The 23,660-nt window shown below is 33.3% G+C and overlaps 1 protein-coding gene across 16 annotated transcripts in view; it reads left to right on the forward strand.

The window, feature by feature from the left end:
* Nucleotides 1-23,660, forward strand: part of LOC145683702 (uncharacterized) — a 414,104-nt gene that overhangs the window by 78,004 nt on the left and 312,440 nt on the right. For 15 of the 16 annotated variants that reach the window (XM_081755116.1, XM_081755122.1, XM_081755125.1 and 12 more), the window contains 2 exons: nucleotides 13,900-14,061; nucleotides 17,136-17,153. In XM_081755116.1, the coding sequence (XP_081611242.1) occupies nucleotides 13,900-14,061; nucleotides 17,136-17,153 (180 nt within the window). The remainder of the gene's footprint in view (nucleotides 1-13,899; nucleotides 14,062-17,135; nucleotides 17,154-23,660) is intronic. The other variant, XM_081755132.1, reaches the window with a different exon arrangement.

Raw genomic sequence — 23,660 nt, forward strand, 5'->3', positions numbered from 1 at the left:
GAAGTGATGAATGCTGCAAGGACAACATTTGAAAATTTCCATGGTTTGTTTTTGTTCTCAATGTTTTTATATGATACAATGAGATGTTGCTCTCCAATAGGCAATACAGTTTGTACCTCTTATTGTGGTGCCCATAGATAACTTAAAAATTTTTCTGGAGTATCTACAATTACAGATTGAGATAAATCTGTTCGCTGTCCCCATTTTCCGTGTAAGGAATTGAGGAATATTTTGGAAATATACCTTAGACCACGATTTGATTGAATGTTATTTTCCGTTAAATGAATGCATTCATGAACATAATAGTCTGCAATATATTTCTCTTGGTCTTGTTTAGTTTTGCTCCAGCTAGGAAATCCTGAAGACTCCTGTTTCATTTTTAAGAAGGAATTGACATAATCTTTAAACAGGTTATCTTCTGATCCGGATAATTTGAATTCCCAAATTTCGATAATTTGTAGAATTTTGTATCCGAGATCTAAAGCTACATGAAGTTCAGGAGTACAGTATGTACCAGTAAGAACACGCTCGGTATCATTATGTATGCAATTGTTATTACTTTGTTCCATACACGTACGGCATAACCCAAACAAAAGGCGTTCATTACATGTATATGGTAAAATTGGAAAATATAAGTCTTTTGGAGGTAAGATACTACATTTGACTAATCCATGAATACTTTGCACTTGTGGAAAATAAGGCCCCTTGTATATTATAGGATTAACTATAGGCAATGGCTTACGTGCCATCACCCAAGAATATAACGAAGTTACATCATAATATGCCACAAAATCTTTACTGGTACATTCGTACAATGCATTGAAACATTCGGTACGTCCACCATGAAAACTATCTTTAGGTACCAGATGATCAACAAGATCATGACACTGTGTTTGAATAAACTGCTGTAATTTTTTGTTATTTTTTACCATGTGGTCCCAATCATATCCCCACATTTCAATGACATTAAGATTTAATTTTTTTAAGAAATGCTATTTTTGTAGTGTTTTTTTCATACCGATCTTGTAGTGATGTACCTTGCTTAGAGGTGGAATCTAGAGACATGTGTCGTAGTGTAGGATAACAGCTTAAACACCCGTGATAGTAACACCCATGAAATTCGTAAACTGTATTTGTTTTACTTTCAAATCCATCGACCTTATACCTTCCAAATTGTTTTTCCAAGCCATTCCCAGAATGGAGAATTTCATTACCAGTAGTACGTTCTAAGTATCGTAGCCAGTACCTGGTCTTTAGACTTTGACGATCACGATGGTCAAACCCATAGGGTGGAATAATTGGAATAATTTCTTTGGGCAAATATAAGGTACGATACGTTAGTATTGCCAAACTAGCAATAGTTGGCGCAGCGATAAAACATTGGATACCATTTGTTTTGTCTTCAATTAAGTTTGAAAATTTAATGACAGCTTCTGCTAAAATTTTAACATCATTTCTACAATATTCCATCATTTCCTTTTGGAGATCATACTCCTTATTACTTCCAGCACGTTGTTCGTGCCAGATGATAAGTTGGATTCGATCTTCAGTGTTCCTTGAATCAGGATCAAAATACTTTAGCTCAGGATTTTTGCCTATATAATTTTGGTTTTCTAATGTATTAAACAAGTACGGGAAATTTCCCTTTCGTAAATTTGCAGAAAGACCTAACGTCTTAGGTAATTTTGATAATTTAACTCCCATATACAAATACGTGTCACGGAAGTAAATCTTTTGTCCTAAACGTATCTCGACAATTTTTTGCCCCGACATTATTACTTCAGGTGTAAAATGATGGTTTATTATCAAAGTTTTAGCACAGAATTGTATATCATAATTACTGCAATTATGGGAAAGTACAATGATTTTTTTAAACATTGGACGAGTTATTAATACATGATTAACAAATCCATGATTAACAATGTTGTGGAAATCAAACGAACAGAATCCATTTTTATCTCCGCATACAAAACATGTATCATCAAGTTTCATGTCCTTACACTTGTAACAGGCATGAATACAATTTACGAAATTTACGTTCTGTTTGTTCATTTTTAGGAAGCAACATTGTTTCTACATTAAAGATAATGTACAAAAAGGTATCTACATGCTGCATTATAGCCATTTGAACAAAACAAAGATGGTTATCACTTACATATGTATAACATGTTTTACAATAACAATCACCACATTCATGTTCAGACTTGCGTGAACGCATGTCAACCATATCACCACATTGAACACAAATTTTCTTTATTTCGCATAAACTTTTTCCGCAAACATTTATTGTTTTATGATTGTCAAAACATTCATCCCTAGAAAGCAGTCTATGACAATCAACGCACTTATCATTATTTTAATATTATTATCATTATTACAAACATGTGATACTTTTCACACATTGGACATTAGAAGTTACACTTATGATTTTCTGTAGGATGATAACCTTCCAAACAATACTGACAATAACTTTTTTTGTTTAATAGTGTTGTAATGTTGGTAATTAATTCGTAGTGTCCTTCAGTATACAAAATTAAAATTTTCTTTGATGCATGTATTCCAGGATAAATTGCATTGTAGTTTCGAGTTAAACGACTTTTTCGTAAACAACAATTTGATAATCAGGCGCTAGCTTATTTTGAAAATTTTGACATCATCAATAGTACATCCATCTTGGACTTCAATGTCAACTTTAGCACTGACACACAAATCGGAGCTTAAATCCGACTTTTGACACCACGAAATTTATATTGGTTTATTAATCGTGGAAGCATAACTTTCTATTGTTATACCAACATACATATCATCCTCGGCATCATTTAACACATGGTTCTTTACAAATTCAAATAATACCTGAATATATTTTTCAGGATCATCAATTCCGCTAGTTTGCATACGTTCAATTTTAATTTCCTTTCCTGTAAGTCCAAAATAAGTATAATGTTTGGTTATACTATTAATAATACGAAAATATTCATTTGTTTTGCCACTCCCATACGTGTTAGGTATGATACAGAATTAGTATTAGGACTTGGAAAGTTTATAAAGTTTTCCATGAACACGCTAAAGTCATCTGTAGTTAAACTATTAGCTTTTCCTTCAGACACAAGTTCCGTAAACTTTTCACGAGCTAAATTCTTTATATTATCTTGGCGAAAGAAGCCTACATGATATAAATTAACAATGTCTTTTGCGGACTTACATTTTTTTCAAAACAACATGAGGATCACAACCAAAATGCATAAACAACGCTTGCAATAGCTTGGAATAAGCTTCATTGCTTACCCTTGCACCCGTAGCATGACATTGTGTTAACACTTCCCACGTAAATAAAACTTCATTTGAATTTTCATATCCACGTGATTCTTGTGCTGACAAGAAGGTACAGATGACAGAGTGTCCTTCCATTGTATTACTGTTGCACAAAATATGTAATTGCAATTTGATTTATTGTTTCTTAAACAGTAATTATTTTACACAATGATGTATTATAAATAAATTATTAATGCTATTTACTGTACACACAGAACTTTGATAATTGTTTTCGTATTTTGAAATGAGAAGCTTTCGTAACTAGAATTTTATATGATTCACAATGTGTTGACCAAAGATACACTTTTTAAGAATTCTTTTACACTTACCAGTGACTATAATAATAATAATAATAATAAAACTTCCCCGAACTTGTTTCAGTTCACAACAGATTTAGTTCTAAGTTTACCGACAGTACACTTGAAAGTTTGTCGGCAATTGCACTAACACTTGCCGTTAACTGTAATAATAGAACTTCCCGTAATTTTTTTTTCAGTTTAGTATCGATGCACTAACACTTGCCACTCACTAACTATATTTTTAGTTTACCGAAGATATACGTCTAAGTTTATCGGTTTACTACTTTCCGATAATTGTAATTTAGAAATTGCCGTAATGAAATTGTTTTAGACTAATTGCACCACTTAGTATAAACTAGAAACGTGTTTACTTTTTTCAATGATTGTTTATTATCAACACTGATAATTGGAAATTCCAAGAACTCCACACGAAGATTTCCGAAGATTGCCGAACTTTACCGAAATTTCCCGAACTTAACCGAAAATAAACATAAGAGTTTATTCACAATTTCTTTACACGTTTGGTAAATGTAACTTGTAACTTTAAACATTAGTAAAGGTGTACGTATACTTTGCAATAATTGTAATTTAGTAACGAAATTAATTGTAATATCAACACATAGTATAACGATAAACAGCTTTACTTTAACACTACTAATTCTATAGTGCGCCGCGCGGCTTGCTGCGCTGGATTTATACTTTCAAAATTTAATCTCGTACCCAAAAGCAATTAGTTTTGTAATCTTGCACCCAAATGCATTTAGTTTTTTAATCTCGTACCCAAAAGGAATTAGTTTTTTAATCTCGTACGCAGGTGTTTCAAAATATTTTAAATTAGTACCAGTAATATTACGAAATTGGGCATAATTTACTCGAACAATTTGTAAATGTACTATTAAAGTTTGTAACATTTCAAACTAGTAAGATTAGCTACGCTCTGAACTAGTAAATAATTCGTTTCCAAAGAAGTTCATAAAGAGAAACTACGTTTCGAAAATACTAAAGTGTGGCCATATTAAAACTGTTGTTATCATACAAATAATTCCGAAAATACTAAAACTGCAAACTGGTAAATAATCAGAAATATTAAAACTGACAAGTTAAAACAAGAAAATTATTTTTCTTAGTAATGCTAGGAATTTCTTTTGTTTGTCTTGCTACAGGTGTTTAAACTGGTTTAAACTAGTTTTGTTGTTTTTTAGTGAAAGACACATTGGCTGTGCAAACTCGGAAGAGAAATTGCGTTTCGAAAATATTAAAATTTGTGTCAATCTACAAATAATTCCGATAGAAACTCAAAGTAACATAGTTGCAAACTGTAAAATAATTCGGAATACTAATTAAGAAACAAGTTGAAACATAAGAAAATTATTTTTCTCAATATTTGTTCAATGTGAACATATTAAAATGGTTGTGATGTTATAAATAATTTTACGAAACTCTGTTTATTTATTTATTGATTCGTTTGCTGTGCAAACTTGTTTATTTTAAGTTAAGTTCGGGAAACTTCGGTAAAGTTCGGCAATCTTCGGAAATCTTCGTGTGGAGTTCTTGGAATTTCCAATTATCAGTGTTGATAATAAACAATCATTGTAAAAAGTAAACACGTTTCTAGTTTATACTAAATGGCGCAATTAGTCTAAAACAATTTCATTACGGCAATTTCTAAATTACAATTATCGGGAAGTAGTAAACCGATAAACTTAGACGTATATCTTCGGTAAACTAAAAATATAGTTAGTGAGTGGCAAGTGTTAGTGCATCGATACTAAACTGAAAAAAATACGGGAAGTTTTATTATTATAGTTAACTGCAAGTGTTAGTGCAATTGCCGACAAGCTTTCAAGTGTACAGTCGGTAAACTTAGAACTAAATCTGTTGTGAACTGAAACAAGTTCGGGGAAGTTTTATTATTATTATTATTATTATTATTATTATTATTATAGTTACTGGTAAGTGTAAAAGAATTCTTAAAAAGTGTATCTTTGGTTAACACATTGTGAATCATATAAAATTCTAGTTACGAAAGCTTCTCATTTCGAAAACAATTATCAAAGTTTTGTGTGTACAGTAAATAGCATTAATAATTTATTTATAATACATCATTGTGTAAATTATTTACTGTTTAAGAAACAATAATTCAAATTGCAACTACATATTTTGTGCAACAGTAATACAATGGAAGGACACCTTGTCATCTGTACCTTCTTGTCAGCACAAGAATCACGTGGATGTGAAAATTCAAATGAAGGTTTATTTACGTGGGAAGTGTTAACACAATGTGATGCTACGGGTGCAAGGGTAAGCAATGAAGCTTATTCCAAGCTATTGCAAGCGTGTTTATGCATTTTGGTTGTGATCCTCATGTTGTTTTGAAAAAATGTAAGTCCGCAAACGATATTATTGATTTATATCATGTAGGCTTCTTTCGCCAAGATAATATAAAGAATTTAGCTCGTGAAAAGTTTATGGAACTTGTGTCTGAAGGAAAAACTAATAGTTTAACTACAGATGACTTTAGCGTGTTCATGGAAAATTTTATAAAATTTCCAAGTCCTAATACTAATTCTGTATCACAACCTAACATGTATGGGAGTGGCAAAACAAATGAATATTTTCGTATTGTTAATAGTACAACCAAACATTATACTTATTTTGGACTTACAGGAAAGGAAATTAAAATTGAACGTATGCAAACTAGCGGAATTGATGATCCTGAAAAATATATTCAGGTATTATTTGAATTTGTAAAGGACCATGTGTTAAATGATGCCGAGGATGATATGTATGTTGGTATAACAATAGAAAGTTATGCATCCACGATTAATAAACCAATATAAATTTCGTTGCGTCAAAAGTCGGATTTAAGCTCCGATTTGTGTGTCAGTGCTAAAGTTGACATTGAAATCCAAGATGGATGTACTATTGATGATGTCAAAATTTTCAAAATAAGCTAGCGCCTGATTATCAAATTGTTGTTTACGAAAAAATCGTTTAACTCGAAACTACAATGCAATTTATCCTGGAATACATGCATCAAAGAAAATTTTAATTTTGTATACTGAAGGACACTACGAATTAATTACCAACATTACAACACTATTAAACAAAAAAGTTATTGTCAGTATTGTTTGGAAGGTTATCATCCTACAGAAAATCATAAGTGTAACTTCAAATGTCCAATGTGTGAAAAGTATCACAATGTTTGTAATAATGATAATAATATTAAAATAATGATAAGTGCGTTGATTGTCATAGACTGCTTTCTAGGGATGAATGTTTTGACAATCATAAAACAATAAATGTTTGCGGAAAAAGTTTATGCGAAATAAAGAAAACTTGTGTTCAATGCGGTGATATGGTTGACATGCGTTCACGCAAGTCTGAACATGAATGTGGTGATTGTTATTGTAAAACATGTTATACATATGTAAGTGATAACCATCTTTGTTTTGTTCAAATGGCTATAATGCAGCATGTAGATATTTTTTGTACATTATCTTTGATGTAGAAACAATGTTGCTTCCTAAAAATGAACAGGGAGAACAAGAATATCGCGTAAATTTCGTAAATTGTATTCATGCCTGTTACAAGTGTAAGGACATGAAACTTGATGATACATGTTTTGTATGCGGAGATAAAAATGGATTCTGTTCATTTGATTCCCACAACATTGATTTGTGGATTATTAATACATGATTTGTTAATCATGTATTAATAACTCGTCCAATGTTTAAAAAATCATTGTACTTACCCATAATGGCAGTAATTATGGTATACAATTCTGTGCTAAAACTTTGATAATAAACCATCATTTTACACCTGAAGTAATAATGTCGGGGCAAAAAATTGTTGAGATACGTTTAGGACAAAAGATTTACTTCCGTGACACATATTTGTATATGGGAGTTAAATTATCAAAATTACCTAAGACGTTAGGTCTTTCTGCAAATTTACGAAAGGGAGATTTCCCGTACTTGTTTAATACATTAGAAAACCAAAATTATATAGGCAAAAATCCTGAGCTAAAGTATTTTAATCCTGATTCAAGGAACACTGAAGATCGAGTCCAACTTATCATTTGGCACGAACAGCGTGCTGCAAGTAATAAGGAGTATGATCTCCAAAAGGAAATGATGGAATATTGTAGAAATGATGTTAAAATTTTAGCAGAAGCTGTCATTAAATTTTCAAACTTAATTGAAGACAAAACAAATGGTATCCAATGTTTTGTCGCTGCGCCAACTATTGCTAGTTTGGCAATACTAACGTATCGTACCTTATATTTGCCCAAAGAAATTATTCCAATTATTCCACCCTATGGGTTTGACCATCGTGATCGTCAAAGTCTAAAGACCATGTACTGGCTACGATACTTAGAACGTACTACTGGTAATGAAATTCTCCATTCTGGGAATGGCTTGGAAAAACAATTTGGAAGGTATAAGGTCGATGGATTTGAAAGTAAAACAAATACAGTTTACGAATTTCATGGGTGTTACTATCACGGGTGTTTAAGCCATTATCCTACACTACGACACATGTCTCTAGATTCCACCTCTAAGCAAGGTACATCACTACAAGATCGGTATGAAAAAAACACTACAAAAATAGCATTTCTTAAAAAATTAAATCTTAATGTCATTGAAATGTGGGGATATGATTGGGACCACATGGTAAAAAATAACAAAAAATTACAGCAGTTTATTCAAACACAGTGTCATGATCTTGTTGATCATCTGGTACCTAAAGATAGTTTTCATGGTGGATGTACCGAATGTTTCAATGCATTGTACGAATGTTCCAGTGAAGATTTTGTGGCATATTATGATGTAACTTCGTTATATTCTTAGGTGATGGCACGTAAGCCATTGCCTATAGGTAATCCTATAATATATAAGGGGCCTTACTTTCCACAAGTGCAAAGTATTCATGGATTAGTCAAATGTAGTATCTTACCTCCAAAAGACTTATATTTTCCAATTTTACCATATACATGTAATGAACGCCTTTTGTTTGGGTTATGCCGTACATGTATGGAACAAAGTAATAATAATTGCATACATAATGATACCGAGCGTGTTCTTACTGGTACATACTGTACTACTGAACTTCATGTAGCTTTAGATCTCGGATACAAAATTCTACAAATTATCGAAATTTGGGAATTCAAATTATCCGGATCAGAAGATAATCTGTTTAAAGATTATGTCAATTCCTTCTTAAAAATGAAACAGGAGTCTTCAGGGTTTCCTAGCTGGTGCAAAACTAAACAAGACCAAGAGAAATATATTGCAGACTATTATGTTCATGAATGCATTCATTTAACGGAAAATAACATTCAATCAAATCGTGGTCTAAGGTATATTTCCAAAATATTCCTCAATTCCTTATACGGAAAATGGGGACAGCGAACAGATTTATCTCAATCTGTAATTGTAGATACTCCAGAAAAATTTTTAAGTTATCTATGGGCACCACAATATGAGGTACAAACTGTATTGCCTACTGGAGAGCAACATCTCATTGTATCATATAAAACATTGAAAAAAAACAAACCATGGAAATTTTCAAATGTTGTCCTTGCAGCATTCATCACTTCCTGGGCACGTCTAAAACTTTACGAGTTATTAACAGCTGTACATCCTGATCGTGTATTGCACTGCGACACTGATAGTATTATGTTTGTACAGCGACGTAATGAAAAGCCTCCACTTACTTTGGGTTCCTATTTGGGTCAACTAACTAATGAAGTTCCTGATGTCTGGGAAATTGATGCATTTATAGGCTTAGGGCCAAAAAATTATACCTATAGAATGAAAGAAGTTCAAACGGGGAAAGTAGATTATGTATTTAAAATCAGAGGAATAAATTTAAATCGTCGTACACGACAAGAAATTAACTTTGAACATTTTTATCAACTAATTCGAGATAAAGTTGACAAAAAACAGTTACACAATCCAGGAAGAATTGTACGTAAACCAGGGTTTGTCATCGTATCCAAGTCTGAAACTAAAACACATCAAAAAGTTCAAAATAAAAGACGATTAAATCATAACAGTATTACTGACTATAGGACATTGCCATATGGTTATCAAAGTATTATGTGTGTTAAATGATTGGTATTCTGTATATAGAAGTAAATATGTAAATAGTAGACTGTCTAAAGGTACCATGATGTCGTAACATAGTCATAATATCATCAAATATGTTCATAAGTTTTTTCACAGGACCTATCAGTTGGTACTTCTACGTATATATAATGTAAATATGGGAATAAGTTATTAAAGAATATTCTAAGTATAGTAAATATCTTATTTAAATATATCTATATATGTCAATATTGGAAATATGCCAATATTGGAAATAGAATATTGTAGACTATATAAAAACAATAAAGCGTTACAATTTACAATAATATGTTTTATTCCTATACCTATATCCAAACAAATATTGATATATTAAGAAGTATCTGTATTCTATATAAGATAAAGGCAGAATACGAATGCTTCATATAAGGTTTTTTATACGTATTTATCATATTTTATGTTCCTACAATAAATCATCCTAAGTTGGAAACCATGTTGACGTTATAATGTCTTCTACAAGCTGAAGCATCTTAGAAGTAAGTAAAGGTACCAATATATTTCATTAGAATACTCTAGTTAAAAGATATCTATAAGTAAATGGTTTATACTACAGTGATATCCTTTGTGCTTGAAATACCACTAGGACATGTCTAACAAGCATCTACATAGGTAAAAATCACAATGTATATATCCTAACATGGTATTCAAGGTAATCTAAAACTTTTATATACATAGGGAATCACAATATATAACCCTACAATACAATCCAATATTAATACAATACAAACACTTCAGGAGTTTGCATTCACCTAACATACCAGCAAAACAAGATATGCAACCCTACATTACGTTAAAATAAGGCTACATGCCTAAAAGTCACAATATGTAACCTACAATACAAACCTATATTAAAACAATACAAACCTAGAGGTACAAGCTATCCATACTACTATAGCGCCTAAAGCTATGCAACCCAACATTACGTGAAATAAGGCTACATGCATAAAAAGTCACAATATATAAGCCTACAATACAATGCAATATTAATACAATACAAACCATGAGATACAAACTATCCATACTACCATAACGCCTAATGCTATGCAACCCAACAACACATGCTTAAAACATTTACATGGAAACGAAAGATAATATGTCTACAATATGATACATATATTCCTGTCCAGATATCAGAACCAATATACCTGCATACACCCATTTACAAACTAATCATATATTCTTATATTCATATATACATGTAATTTGTCATTCATCTGCCTTTCGTACACCATTAGACCCATACCGCATCCAAAAGATGATATTCTATGCTAAAATCCCCTATCAGCTACTTAAAATACCATATCAATACATAAAATACGTTTCTTAGATTTGCGTTCGTTTCCTCCCCCAATATCTAATACATTTATTTATAACATGTACTACTCTATAATATATATGTATATCCCAATATATACCTCTAAAATATACGAAAAATACGAAAAAATCATTCTTTCTAACCCCTTTCATTTCCAGCTCATTAATATTCATAAATAATTAATTCATTAATCTAGTTTTTAAAAATTAACTAATTTATGCAGAATTACCTTAAAGAAATCTTGTTTGAAGACTTGTTCCAAAAGCAAAAAATAAATAAATAAATAAATAAATAAACGGAAAGTCACCTTACGTAAAGATTTCATTCATTCTTTATCCCTTTGAAACTCAGGTAACAATGAGGAGTCTTCCTCTGCCTCTACGTGGCAAGGTCCTTAACAAATGCGTAAAAAGTCACATGCCAATTAAAAGCGGTCCTTTACTCACAAAAGAACAACACACTTCACCCCCACCACCTGGAACACCCACATTGAAACATTTCGCAGTGTTTCCTTTTCTTTACATGCCGTCAAAGGATTTTTTTCTACATCTCCTTAGTCTCTTCCTCCACCTTTTAGCTATCATTCTATGTCCTTTTAACAATTGCTGTAATGTTGTTTCTAAATACAAACAAGTAAGTTATGTGAAATGTTCAAAATGCTCTTTTTTGACTTTCAACAGTTAAAGTATTGTCCGACACCTCTGTCATGATCTTCTTTTGTATTAATGACAGAAGGGTCAAATATATGTTACAGGTAAATAGTGGGTTATTCTCTCAAATACAAAGTATTTGTCTCCATTTCTTTGTTTCTACGACCACACACGTTGGATAGATTTTCCATCAAGACTACTGTATTTTCCCTCCTCCTGTGCCCTTTCCACTGTGGTTACCTCATCTTATGACCTCCCATTCTTTCATTATATGTGTCTTCTTCCTTAGAATTAGTTTTTTGAATACCAAGACCAACTGTGTTTAAGGTTAACAAAAAAAGACCTCTATGGACATCTTCTGAAGTTCCTTCAGTTATTGTTCACCACTTGCGGGAGAAATAAGAAAGGAAGAAACAAGTTTCTTAAAGGTTTGGAAAAACGGTAAGTAATCAGTATAAATTGTATAAATCAACATAAATTGTATTAAAAATAAAATTAAATTCGTAAAATTTTAATTAAATAGTATAAAAAACAGAATATTTTTATCATAGGAAATTTGCATCTATTTTGGTGAGATTTTCGGTCTCTACACTAATTCTCGTGAAAATAAGGGGAATTTGCAGCAATTCTGGTGAGATTTTCGGTCTCTGGGTGAATTTGTGTACAAAATGGCGGAATTTAGGCCCATTTTGGTGATATTTTTGGACTGAGTTGGTGAGAATGACGATCTATACTACTGGACAACTTTGTGATTCTTGAGTGTACAAAGTGCTGGCCTCAGAGCTTTGAGTTTTTCTCGAACAGGGCTCAACTGCTGACAGTACACAGTTGCATTTATGTTCTGACCAGCTGGTAGCAGTTTTCAATGCAAGATGCCGCGAGCAATCCAGTAAGCACACAGGAGGTTATTGTGGCGTGGAGCTTCGTACAGGACCCTCTTCTCATCACATGTGAAAAACCTGTTCGGAAATGACTCTTTCTTCAGACGAGACATCAAAGAAACACAGTTGTCTGCTCGCATTGCCTTCTGGCCGGAGTCAAATCATGTGGACCCATCGACCCACCTTGTAGTGCTTCCCAAGTTGATGGAGGTGCTGCCAAATGGTTTCTCCATTCACAGTGAATTGTAGTCCCAGTTCCTCACATCTTAAGAATGTTCACCTTAATTGCTACCTGGAGATCTTCATTTTGTACAAGTGATAGTTTTCCAGCACGTTGTGAGTCTTCGAGTGTTTCATCACCGTTCTTCAACTTGTTAAACCACTGCTGTTCTGTCCACATAGTCACAACACCCTCACCAAAGGTCTGACATAACGTCCCCCTGGTGGAGCTGCGTTTGACCCCGGTTTGAACTCGTACAGCAAATACGCCCTTAAGGTGGTCCGATGTTCAGTATATGTAGGTTCCATGTTCACTCTCTACTTACGCAAGTTTACGGTGTAACTGTACCACCACAACCAGGTAATATGTTGGATATACCCATACCAACAACTGAGCTTTGCCTTATCTCCATTTGCATTCATCTCGTGGTGTGAGAACCAATTAAACACAGACCTCCAAAAAAAGCGACAGAGCTTTCTTGGTTTCGTTTATATTAAGTAGGATATAGTTTAAGTTACATTTTAATTTTGCACTTAACAACTGCGAGTCAAGAAGTCTTTAGATATTGCATAACATATATATTTTTTTAGTTTTACACTTGCAATAGACAAACGCGAATCAGAAAGCTTCTAGATATTACACAAAATAAGTTACTTATCTTTTAATTTTGTACTTGCAATACACAGCAACTGAAAGTCAATTTTTTTTTAGATATTTGTATAGAAAAATACATGTAAATCGTAACTGAAATTTTCCCATGTAATTCTCTGCTGGGATATTCTTGTAGTATTACGCCGTCTTTTAGCTTTACTTTATTCCATTTTATCATTGCTGGTTTATACTTTTGCTCTTAAGCTTACTTGGGAACCATTCTTGTATTAAGATATATTTAAGGTAGGCGTTCCAGCTATGAAACTATTAAGGTTTACAAGCTTACCCTATATAGTAATGAGGAATTATTGCAAAAACGTTTATTACACATTGAAGTTAGGGTAAAAATGTTATATAAGTCTAAGTGATAATTTTAAGCCAATAGACATGAGGGTAGTTCACTGCAAATGTTTTGTTCTTAGGTAATGGTGGGAACGGTGGTAATGGTGGTAATGGTAGTAATGGTGGTAATGGAGAACCTGGTGAGGATGAAGGCCCTGACGGTGGTGGAAATGGAGGAGGAAATGGCGGTCCAGGTGGAAATGGAAATGGGAAAGGCCGTCCAAATGGAAATGGAGGTGGGGGTAAGTAGATTTTCTCAATTTTCTTTTTTATATTTTTTTCTCCTACATACACTATTTACGATATTGTGTTTTGAGTTTCAAAACATTTTAAGTCGTACGGGAGAACAGGGTTATTATATATGATTTACCAAGTTATAAGGCACTTTGTATTTAGAAGTATAGCACAAGATGTATATTGATGCGAAAAAGATACATATGCCTGCGAATTTTCAAGTATATAGTATTGCAACTGTTAATTTTGTGCATTTTGGTAACACAGCACACATCCAAATGATGATCTAGTTCGTTTCGTACGTTTAAAATTTTATCCTCATGTATGTCAGTCAAAGAAGTAATGAATATGTTCCTTCAATTCTTGCAGTGATTTAATAGTAGGATAGATAAACTGTGTCCTGAACTGCAGAAACATTGCTAGAGTTCAAGGGACGCATCACTCTTGCTGTTACGAGCATATACGGAAGTATGCTATTGAACATATGAAAAAAAAAGGATTACAGTTTGGACGTATGTTGTATGAGGAATAGCGCACACATTGAATATCTGTAACGTGTTCTTGGAACTTGGTGTGTGTATGTATCTTTTAATACATCACACCGCCTTTGTAGGTTTTATACCTCCTTGTCTTGTACCAGATGAATCATTTATTATAACCCTATATCTAAGTTTGGCCTGAAAAACTACGAGAAATTGTTTCAAATTTTCCCTCCTAAATCTCCTGGTAATAAAATATATAACTTATACAAAAAAGTATAGGTTAAAACTTAACTTATACTAGACAAATGGAAGAAACGTTTACTAAATAATGTTCAATATGACAGGGTCAAGAGATCAAAGAACATACAAACTTACTTAAAATAAATTATCATAGAATTTGTCCCAATTAAAACAAATTAGAATGAAAAAGTTACTTATCAACATCAAATGCCACACGAGTTCTAAATGGAATTAAGCATTTAATTTATATCTCATGACTATGCCCTGTTGGTGAAGAGAAAAAATGCGAATTCGTGGAATTATAAAATGAGAGAAAATGTCGGATTTACGAATGCTAACCTATCTACCATAACTTACAAAATCTAAGATATAACCTACCATCTGTCTCACCAAAGTTGAAGTTTTACGACTGAGGGCTCTTCTATTTAAAGCGTACCTCCGCTGGCGCTGCAGTCGACGTGTATTTTCCTGTACCTCCCTCACAAGATGAGAGACAAGTTGTTGCGGCCGAGGTTCTTCAATTGTTTATTGCGGACAGAGTTGCCACATTGAAATGTTTCACGGGTTTCGCTGTGCAATGTCTTGTTAGTCATTCTAAGTAGCGTACGATCTTTACTCCCCAAGATCAAATGAGTGAATGACAAACTGACAACACAGACGAGGTCATTCAATTTTTCCGTCAAAGAAAAAGGATGGTTTCCTCCGTACGTGATTGGCGGAAATAAGGCCGAAGTATGCTTCACATATTTCCCGAGGGAACACCATGACATAAAAAGACTCCAACAACAGTGGCTTATCTATTTATTTCAAATTTTCCTAAGGTCCATCAACTTAAATGCAATATGTACCTCATTTTGTCACTTAAATGTTCTGAAAATATCGCTAATTTGATTAAGAATTCTTATTTCTTATATTAGCAGAATCCACCCGTTTCTCTCGTTGTCTCGCACGCAAAATTAAGCTTTCGTTAAATTTTCAAACAGGTTTTTTTTTTAACAAAAGAGACACTGACCAAAGCTTAAAACTTTACTTTATTTTAAATTATAATGTGTAACTGTTTCGGATATCTAGCATATCCTTCTTCAGACACGATCGAAATTAATGAAAATACAGACATATATATAAATGTTGTTATAACAGAGTTTAAATTCTTTAACCGTCATATCTTTAACCGAGGTTTTTTTTTTTTTTGCTCGGATAATGTTTATGTTCTTGAGCTTTCTTGTTCGTAGTCAACGAAGGAATTGTAATAAACCATAATTGTTTAAAAAAGATGATGGACTGATGTAATAAGTAACGTTGTCGGCAAATATACACTCTGTCCCAGAAAACTTCCTAGTGATAATTCTTTGTGAAATAAAAGTTAGAGAGAAAAATCTGAGGAAGCATGTTAAGCGACAACAATGAAATTTTCAATAGTAACATGAGCTTGATCCGAATGCTCATTTCTGTTGAAGTTCAGTGGAAATTTTTTATGATCAGTTTCCTCAGATGTTAATAACTTGATCATTATCCCATGCCATGAGCAACGGTGGACCACCGGTGGGCAACTAGCAACATCTCGCCAAAAATTGGAGGCCCCACATCGACGATCCGTGGTCTCCTCAATTTCGTTTAGAAAATTATACCAGTGGCCCACCAGTGGAAGAGACGTGACGAAACGCCAATGAACCAAAAATTACTACTCAAAAATATGATAAATTTCGAATATTCATGATTTGTTTGGTTTAAGGTGAATCCAAGAAAACACTAAACAGAAAAGGAAAAAAACTACCCGAGGTAGGCGCGAACCACAAACCTTATGATTACTAGGCGCGTGTTCTTCCGACTTTGCCATGGAAGGGAACGCTTATGGAATGACCTTTGAGGTCCTTTTAATTTGGCTAATCAGAGGACTCCTGTAACCGTAGCATATATTCGACGATACCCATTTGGAATCAGATGAAATGCGTTTGCCATGCCATTTTAAAACAAAATGACGCGAGTCTATTTACTTTATTTCATAGTTCTCCCATATTCACTTTCAAATGATCGGCAACAATTACCATCTAAGTGCATGCAATTACACGCACTCATCTCAAGATTTTTCACTTTATTAAGTGAAGCAGGGGTTACTCTTGATTCTCTGAGCTCACTTTAGGAATAATTTGTCATTAAAAATGATATATAATAATAAGTATAATTGTTTTTCTCTTTTTAAATGATTCCCTTCTTAATTTTCTTATTAAGGTTACAAGTATGAACTAGGATTTTTGTAGCGAGTTATTGCTTAAAACATAAAATATTAAATTCTTTAATTTAATTCAAATGAATTGTTTCAAATTGTTCATCTTTACTAAAACCATGAATTTGTCTTATAGGAGGTAAACAAAAACCGGGTAAGAAAAAGTATTTTTTAAAAATATGTTAATGCTTTTATTTTTCCTTTACGCAATCATATTCTGTGTAAAAGTGAAAGAATTCTACATAGCTTTGGTTCCTTTGATTGAAAGAAAATTCAATATTATCCTTTCTTACACCAGTATCGTCATCCAGGGATAGACTTCTGAAGAAAATATGAAATTTGTATTTTCATGCTTTCCACTCCGTGTTTTTCCGTGTATTTACTTGTAGTTTTATATCTGAACTCCGAAAATCATTTTTGCCGTTTATGCACTAAGCGAAGTTTTATTTACATCCATTTATTTGACAAATGTTAACTGAACCTGTAAAAATAACAATACTTCGAACTACGCCAAGGTATATAAAATAACAAGTAGCTCCAGTTTGCGTTTAGAGTTTTGATTGACTCCCTGTCCACAGTGGCATGCCATGAAAAATCAGCACCCGGCGAAAGGGTATACGTCAGCACCCCCATACACATATAGTGAAGTCGAAGCGCAACCATGGTTGGCAAGAAGCGTAACAAAATGTAAAAAATAAACCCTGCTTTTCCTTAATTTTGAACACTTTTTATTACTTTTTCCTTTTATTTTTATATGTGTACATACATTTGGCTAACAAGAGTAACATTATAGTACCGCTTTCTAAAGAAAGGATTTAAGTACATACCAGTAATATTTTAAGTAATTTTTCCTCTCTTTTTAATTTCCTTCTTTCCTTACCTTTGTTCCTCCCAAATTTTGCGACCTTTGCTTCGGCGCCCGGGACCGTCACCCTTCTCGTTCCCCACGGCAGGGCACTGCATGTCCGTGACGTCATGTGGAGGGACTTTTGCCCATCTTGAAACGGTATACCAACTAGCGTAATTGCGTATATAGTATTTCAGTTGTTCTCTTGAACAATACCCTTCGATATCCAAAGATATTATAAAATAGACGATCTGCCCATATGCACAGTACCTTCATCTTATTAATTGAATGAAGCCAACAAAACAACCTAGCATTGGAACGTCTGATTGGCTACTCTCGTTTCCGCCATAAATGTTGGCTCAAAATATTGCAATCCTCATGTGTAGACAAATAGTGTGTCTGTCGTTTATTTTTATTTAAGTCGTTGCTTCACATTTATATTGTACAACGGTTACATGGTGCACGTACGGGTGTACAAATCGAAGTGAGAAGAAATTACCCGAAATGACCTTTCACAGGTAAGAAAATCACCAATCATAGGATACGTATGGCTTCACCATTTGTTGCATGCTCAGATCCTCTATCTTGAAACACCCTTGGCGATACCTCCATCTGACATCACCGATGGCAAAGTATTCTAAAAATAAATAAATAAATAAATAAATAAATAAATAAATAAAATAAAAAATAAAGCAGAATGCTGAACCGGAACTCCCCTGACGAAACTACACCACCTCATATGAATGTAGCGAGAATCTGAAATGAAAATTAGATGGATAAGTGTGGAAAAATTACTGAAGACAAAATTAAGTAACTTTTGTGCGGATTTATACGGTTTACCGAACATTGTTGGGGTCATAAAGTCTAGGAGGCTCAGGTGTGGGGTCATCAAGTTTAGGAGGCGCAGGTCATGTAGCCAGGATATAAGAAAGTAGGAACGCTTTCAAAGTCTTAACTGGAAGACTAACCGGAAAACGATCATTAGGAAGACCTAGGCGCAGATGGAAGGACAATATTGAGATGGATCTCACAGAACTCAAAGCGGATACAAATCAATCTCCATACAAAGTAGAAGCTGAATTCAGTTGGCTAAGTCAGTGGAGAACTATTGTGAAAGTGGCATTCAACCTCCGGGTTCCATAGGCCATAGAGTTAGTTAGTTTTATGCGGACTCGATGGACATTCGCAGATTCATATTCTATTCCAAGCTTGTGTCTTCAGGTTACATTCTGGTGACTCAGTCCTATTAAAGTATGATTCATATGTTCTGTTTTACGAACTATTTTTTTTTTTACCATTTTAACGGAGTGCTTGAGGATTCCATATATTCAGATAAACCTGAGACAACCAGAACTTGGTCTTTTGAGTACCTAATATGCTGCTTCATAAAATACAATCACAAATAGGAAACGCTGCGGGTGAATCAGTTTTCATCATGACTATGATGACAGAATTGAAATTTGGTCTTTAATTTCAAGATACAAGCTTAGTGCAAGATAGAATAGTAGATACAAGCTTAAAAACCATAATAAACCTAGAAAAGCCCACCAGATTATAATAAAAATAACTTATTTTTTTCTTCAGTAGTTTTTTTAATAAAAATATCCATAAAGTTTGATTTCAGTAAATGGCTACATTGATATGAGGTAGTGTGCAGCGAAGAATTTTTTAGTGTTAGTTAACATTTTTCGTATCTTCCCGTAAACAGAATTTCGGTTATGGAGCACTTTGAGCAGAACAAGTGATTTTTGTCATAGGATGTGGCATTGGAGGAATAGAATCACTGTTATGTGTACGTAATAGGTGAAGTTAGGATAGATTGGGTTACGTTAGGTTAGGTATCGTTTCTTATAAATGTTCATGTCAAAGTGCACTTTTGCCAAAATTTCATTTAGTATGTAAATAGTTAGAAGATCTTTTTGCAGAAGTCTAAAATTAAAAGTATCTTCAAACACGAGAAAGAAAAAAGAGTGGGAAATATGTAGAAAGAGTCTTGATATTTTCTTCAGAGGTTTACTCCTAGATGACACATCCAATATAAGAAATGGTAATATTAGATTGCAAATCAATTAAATCATCGTAAAAATACTTGTTTTCTGTACTGTTTTTCTATTACTTTTTAAAAGGAATTTCTAAAACAATAATTCATTCATTAGTTTATAAGTATGTAATATATACGTATTATGTGATTTTCACCATGAACTATAAAATGTTCCAATGAATTTATTCTGTACAAACTTTATTTTTATTTGCACTTTGAAAATACAATTACTAGTTAATCATACATATGTATTACAAGGGGTACAAGAGAGGAGATGGAACCGATTCTTGATACTCTAAATCCATATGAAAGATTCATTTGTCACTCTTTGCTACCATGGTTGCTGTGATGCACGTTAACAGACATACAAACTGATAGAGATTTCTCTTACTTGTGTATAGCAAAGTGTGAAATCCTAAAAATGAAATTTGGGTACGAGTTCATAGAAAAAGGGATTTTGGAAATAGAACTGTCTTCAAGTATAACACTTGATAGATTATTTTTTAAATGTAATTATTTGTTACCATTTGACACTTTAATGCAATTAAATTAGTCACATTACGTTACGTAAGTAAATATTAAAATTAATTAATCAGGATGTCTATCGGTCACGAAAGTCACGAATGTCACGAAAAAGTCACGAAATCGGTAAACTGTCATGAAAGTCACGAAAAAGTCACGAAATTTAGCTTTTGGGTCACGATTTTTTTTAAAACTGTGCAAACGTAAGTACAGATTTAAAAAATTTTGTTCTGTAAAACGTCAAAATTCACCACCAAAATGTTTATGGTCGGCTTTAGACGCTACCAAATCGGAAGCAAAGTACGTTTCTATCGCATGAATGAAAATTTGACCTAATTCACACCCAAATTCGCTCTTGAAAATGTTAGGAAATGTTATTATTGGGTAAACCAATGGTCACGAAAAAGTCACGAAATTTCATTTTAGAATTTTCGTAGACACCCTGTTAATGGAAAACTAGAATGAATCACTTTATTGCTTGAAAGGGTGGCATTGGAGAGCAGTCCTTGATTCGATTCCAGGACAACATTGTATGAATTTATGATGGACAACATCTTGTCAGTTGGTTTTATCTTGGTTTCGGATCTTTTGTTCTATCAATACTTTTTATAATCAATTACTTTTATGGCCTCGCGTAGCGTACTCGCTAACGCTCTCGCCTTCGGTAAGAGCCAAGGGTTCACTTGGTCGAAAAAGTGTAAAAACCTTTTTCAGGCCAGCTATTCTGAATGAATGGGTTTTTCTCATTCACACCAGACAAAGGTGGGTATGTCCATGGTTACTCACGTTACGTAATGACGTATATTTTGAAGGATACTAACCAAAATAAACTTAAAACCTCCGTTTTTTAAAATAAAAAAAGCTGTCATATTTATACAGATAATTACCAAATATCGTCTTTTTATGTGATAGAGAAAATACTATACCTAGAAGAACCTAGGAGAAAAGAAAATACTATAGTAACTCACGTTACAAATTTTTTTCCCTACATTCAGAACCTGTGATTTTTAGTACATTTCCTTTTGTCCTGGCATAGCTATGTGCACGAAATTGCTATGTAAGATAGGGACACACATAATTTAATTATGACAAAAATATTAAATTTTTAATTACATTTTATGACTACTTATTTTAGTGGAATATGCACAGAGTCGGGTAACTCACGTTACATTTGTCAATGGTCTCTTATTATTAAGTATAAGCAACATACATTTATAATAATTTGAAATAAGTACAGTTTAATTAAGTTGAGCATTCAACTTTACTTTAAGAAAATGTTTCATCAGTTATATGAAATTTTATTTGGGATACCGACAGAAAAAAATAAGACCTATGTAATAATAAATAGCTTTGCATAATATAATCAGCATTAAAACTTAGTAGAAGAAAGATAACCTACGGGAAAAATAAGAAAATAGTAATTCTCTGAAAAAAAATTAATGATGCCAGCTACATACAATTATATTTTTTTTTATCAAAAGAACAACTTGACTAAAAATTATAACTATATTTCTTTCATGAATTTTTGTCCCTATTTCCGTGGACATACCAAGGTGTACTTAACTATAGGTACCAAGAGGCTTCATTTTTTTCCTTTCGCCGGAAAGTGTGCTCGTCAAGAGACGTCATCTCTCATACGCGACGAGCTAACATGACCATAGGTGCCGAAAGCCCAGAAATCTAAATCCTAAATACTAAAAATCAATCACTTTCTTTGCTCGGCGCGTGGTTACTCAGTGCTACAGCGCTTATCTTTGCCACTTGTAGTTCACAATTCAGTGCAAACTCCCGCGAAGTGGACTTTGTTGTAGACGAATACCATGTGAGTAGGTTTTCTGCGATTTCTCCCCTTCCCTTTCACTCTCGTCATTTCACCATATTATCAATATCACTGTCTCCCTTAATCTAGGTGGAAAATCGTGTAACGTTAAACCAAGGAAGAAAATTTCCATTACTCATATGTCACTTTTGCTCAAAAGGATATAACCGTGGAACATTACACTAATGATTTAATTTCCCCATCACTTGAGGAAGAAACAGGTTCGACGTCGGTAAAGCAAAATTTTGCAAATAGATTTTGTGCTTTTCTTTCTAAAAAAAATCTATTATCAAGTGACTCTAACAACCATATTTTGTGCACTTTCTTCGTATAAAGATGTAAACTACATATTTTTTGCATCTTGCATTTTCTCAACTTGTTACTGTAAAAATTTTCTTCATATCTGCGGTAACGTAGGCAGCATTTCATCAATAGAGGTCTAAATTTCCAAAGATCATATTGTTGCAGGGCTATTGTATACTTACCTCCGTAATATAAATATATTTTTTGAGAGCACGGGGCTGAAATCCGGATATCTCTCTTCGATACACAATTGAATATATATACACTGTGTAGTTCTATATTGTATATCCTCTATTATTCGTACCTTTTGATGTCTAATCTTAATCATGATATTTTCTTAAAGACTACGTTTTGCAACACGCTCAACTTGTGTTTTCACCCCTGTGTATGTATGAAATCCTTATACGATCCTGGATTTTTAAGGTAAATTTTAGACTTCAGTCAAGCTGGTACTACTTCATTGCTATTTATCGTAGGATCATGATTCATACCTCGTTGTTTAACAATAGAGCAACTTTTCCAACGGTATCAGTCGCTTGTCCTTATCATACACCAAAAGCTGGAAAATTGGGGAAAACCGGGAGTTTTTTTTTCGGAAATTAAATTTTCTAAAATATTGCGTCCCTTCGCCCCAGACCTGGGTTGATGTAGGGATCTCAAAATCGCTGGAAAATACATAATTACGTACACAATGCGTGTGTAAAATTTCAAAGTGAAATTCTGAAAACTAAGATCGGGAAAAGTTTTGTAAAATTGCAATGTGGCCAATTTATCTCTCTCTCTCTCTCTCTCTCTCTCTCTCTCTCTCTCTATATATATATATATATATATATATATATATATATATATATATATATATGTGTGTGTGTGTGTGTGTATGTATGTTAAGATGTCCCTTATTTTGGGTAATTTCGTATAGCGATAAATACACACCTCAAATGTGTTCTATGTGACCATAAACACTCATTAGTGAAATAGCAGCTGTCTATGAGAACGTTGAGAAAGTCATGAAAATGACGTTTCCACATTATAATAAAATTTAGAGTTTCCAACCGTGATAACGATGGAACTAAAAGAGAGAGAAACGAAACTTTGCACGAAGTAACTTGAGAAAGGACGACATCTGCTC

Source organism: Thermobia domestica, chromosome 4 (assembly GCF_964235325.1).
Source record: "Thermobia domestica chromosome 4, izTheDome1.hap1.1, whole genome shotgun sequence".
In the NCBI taxonomy this organism is placed as follows: domain Eukaryota; kingdom Metazoa; phylum Arthropoda; class Insecta; order Zygentoma; family Lepismatidae; genus Thermobia; species Thermobia domestica.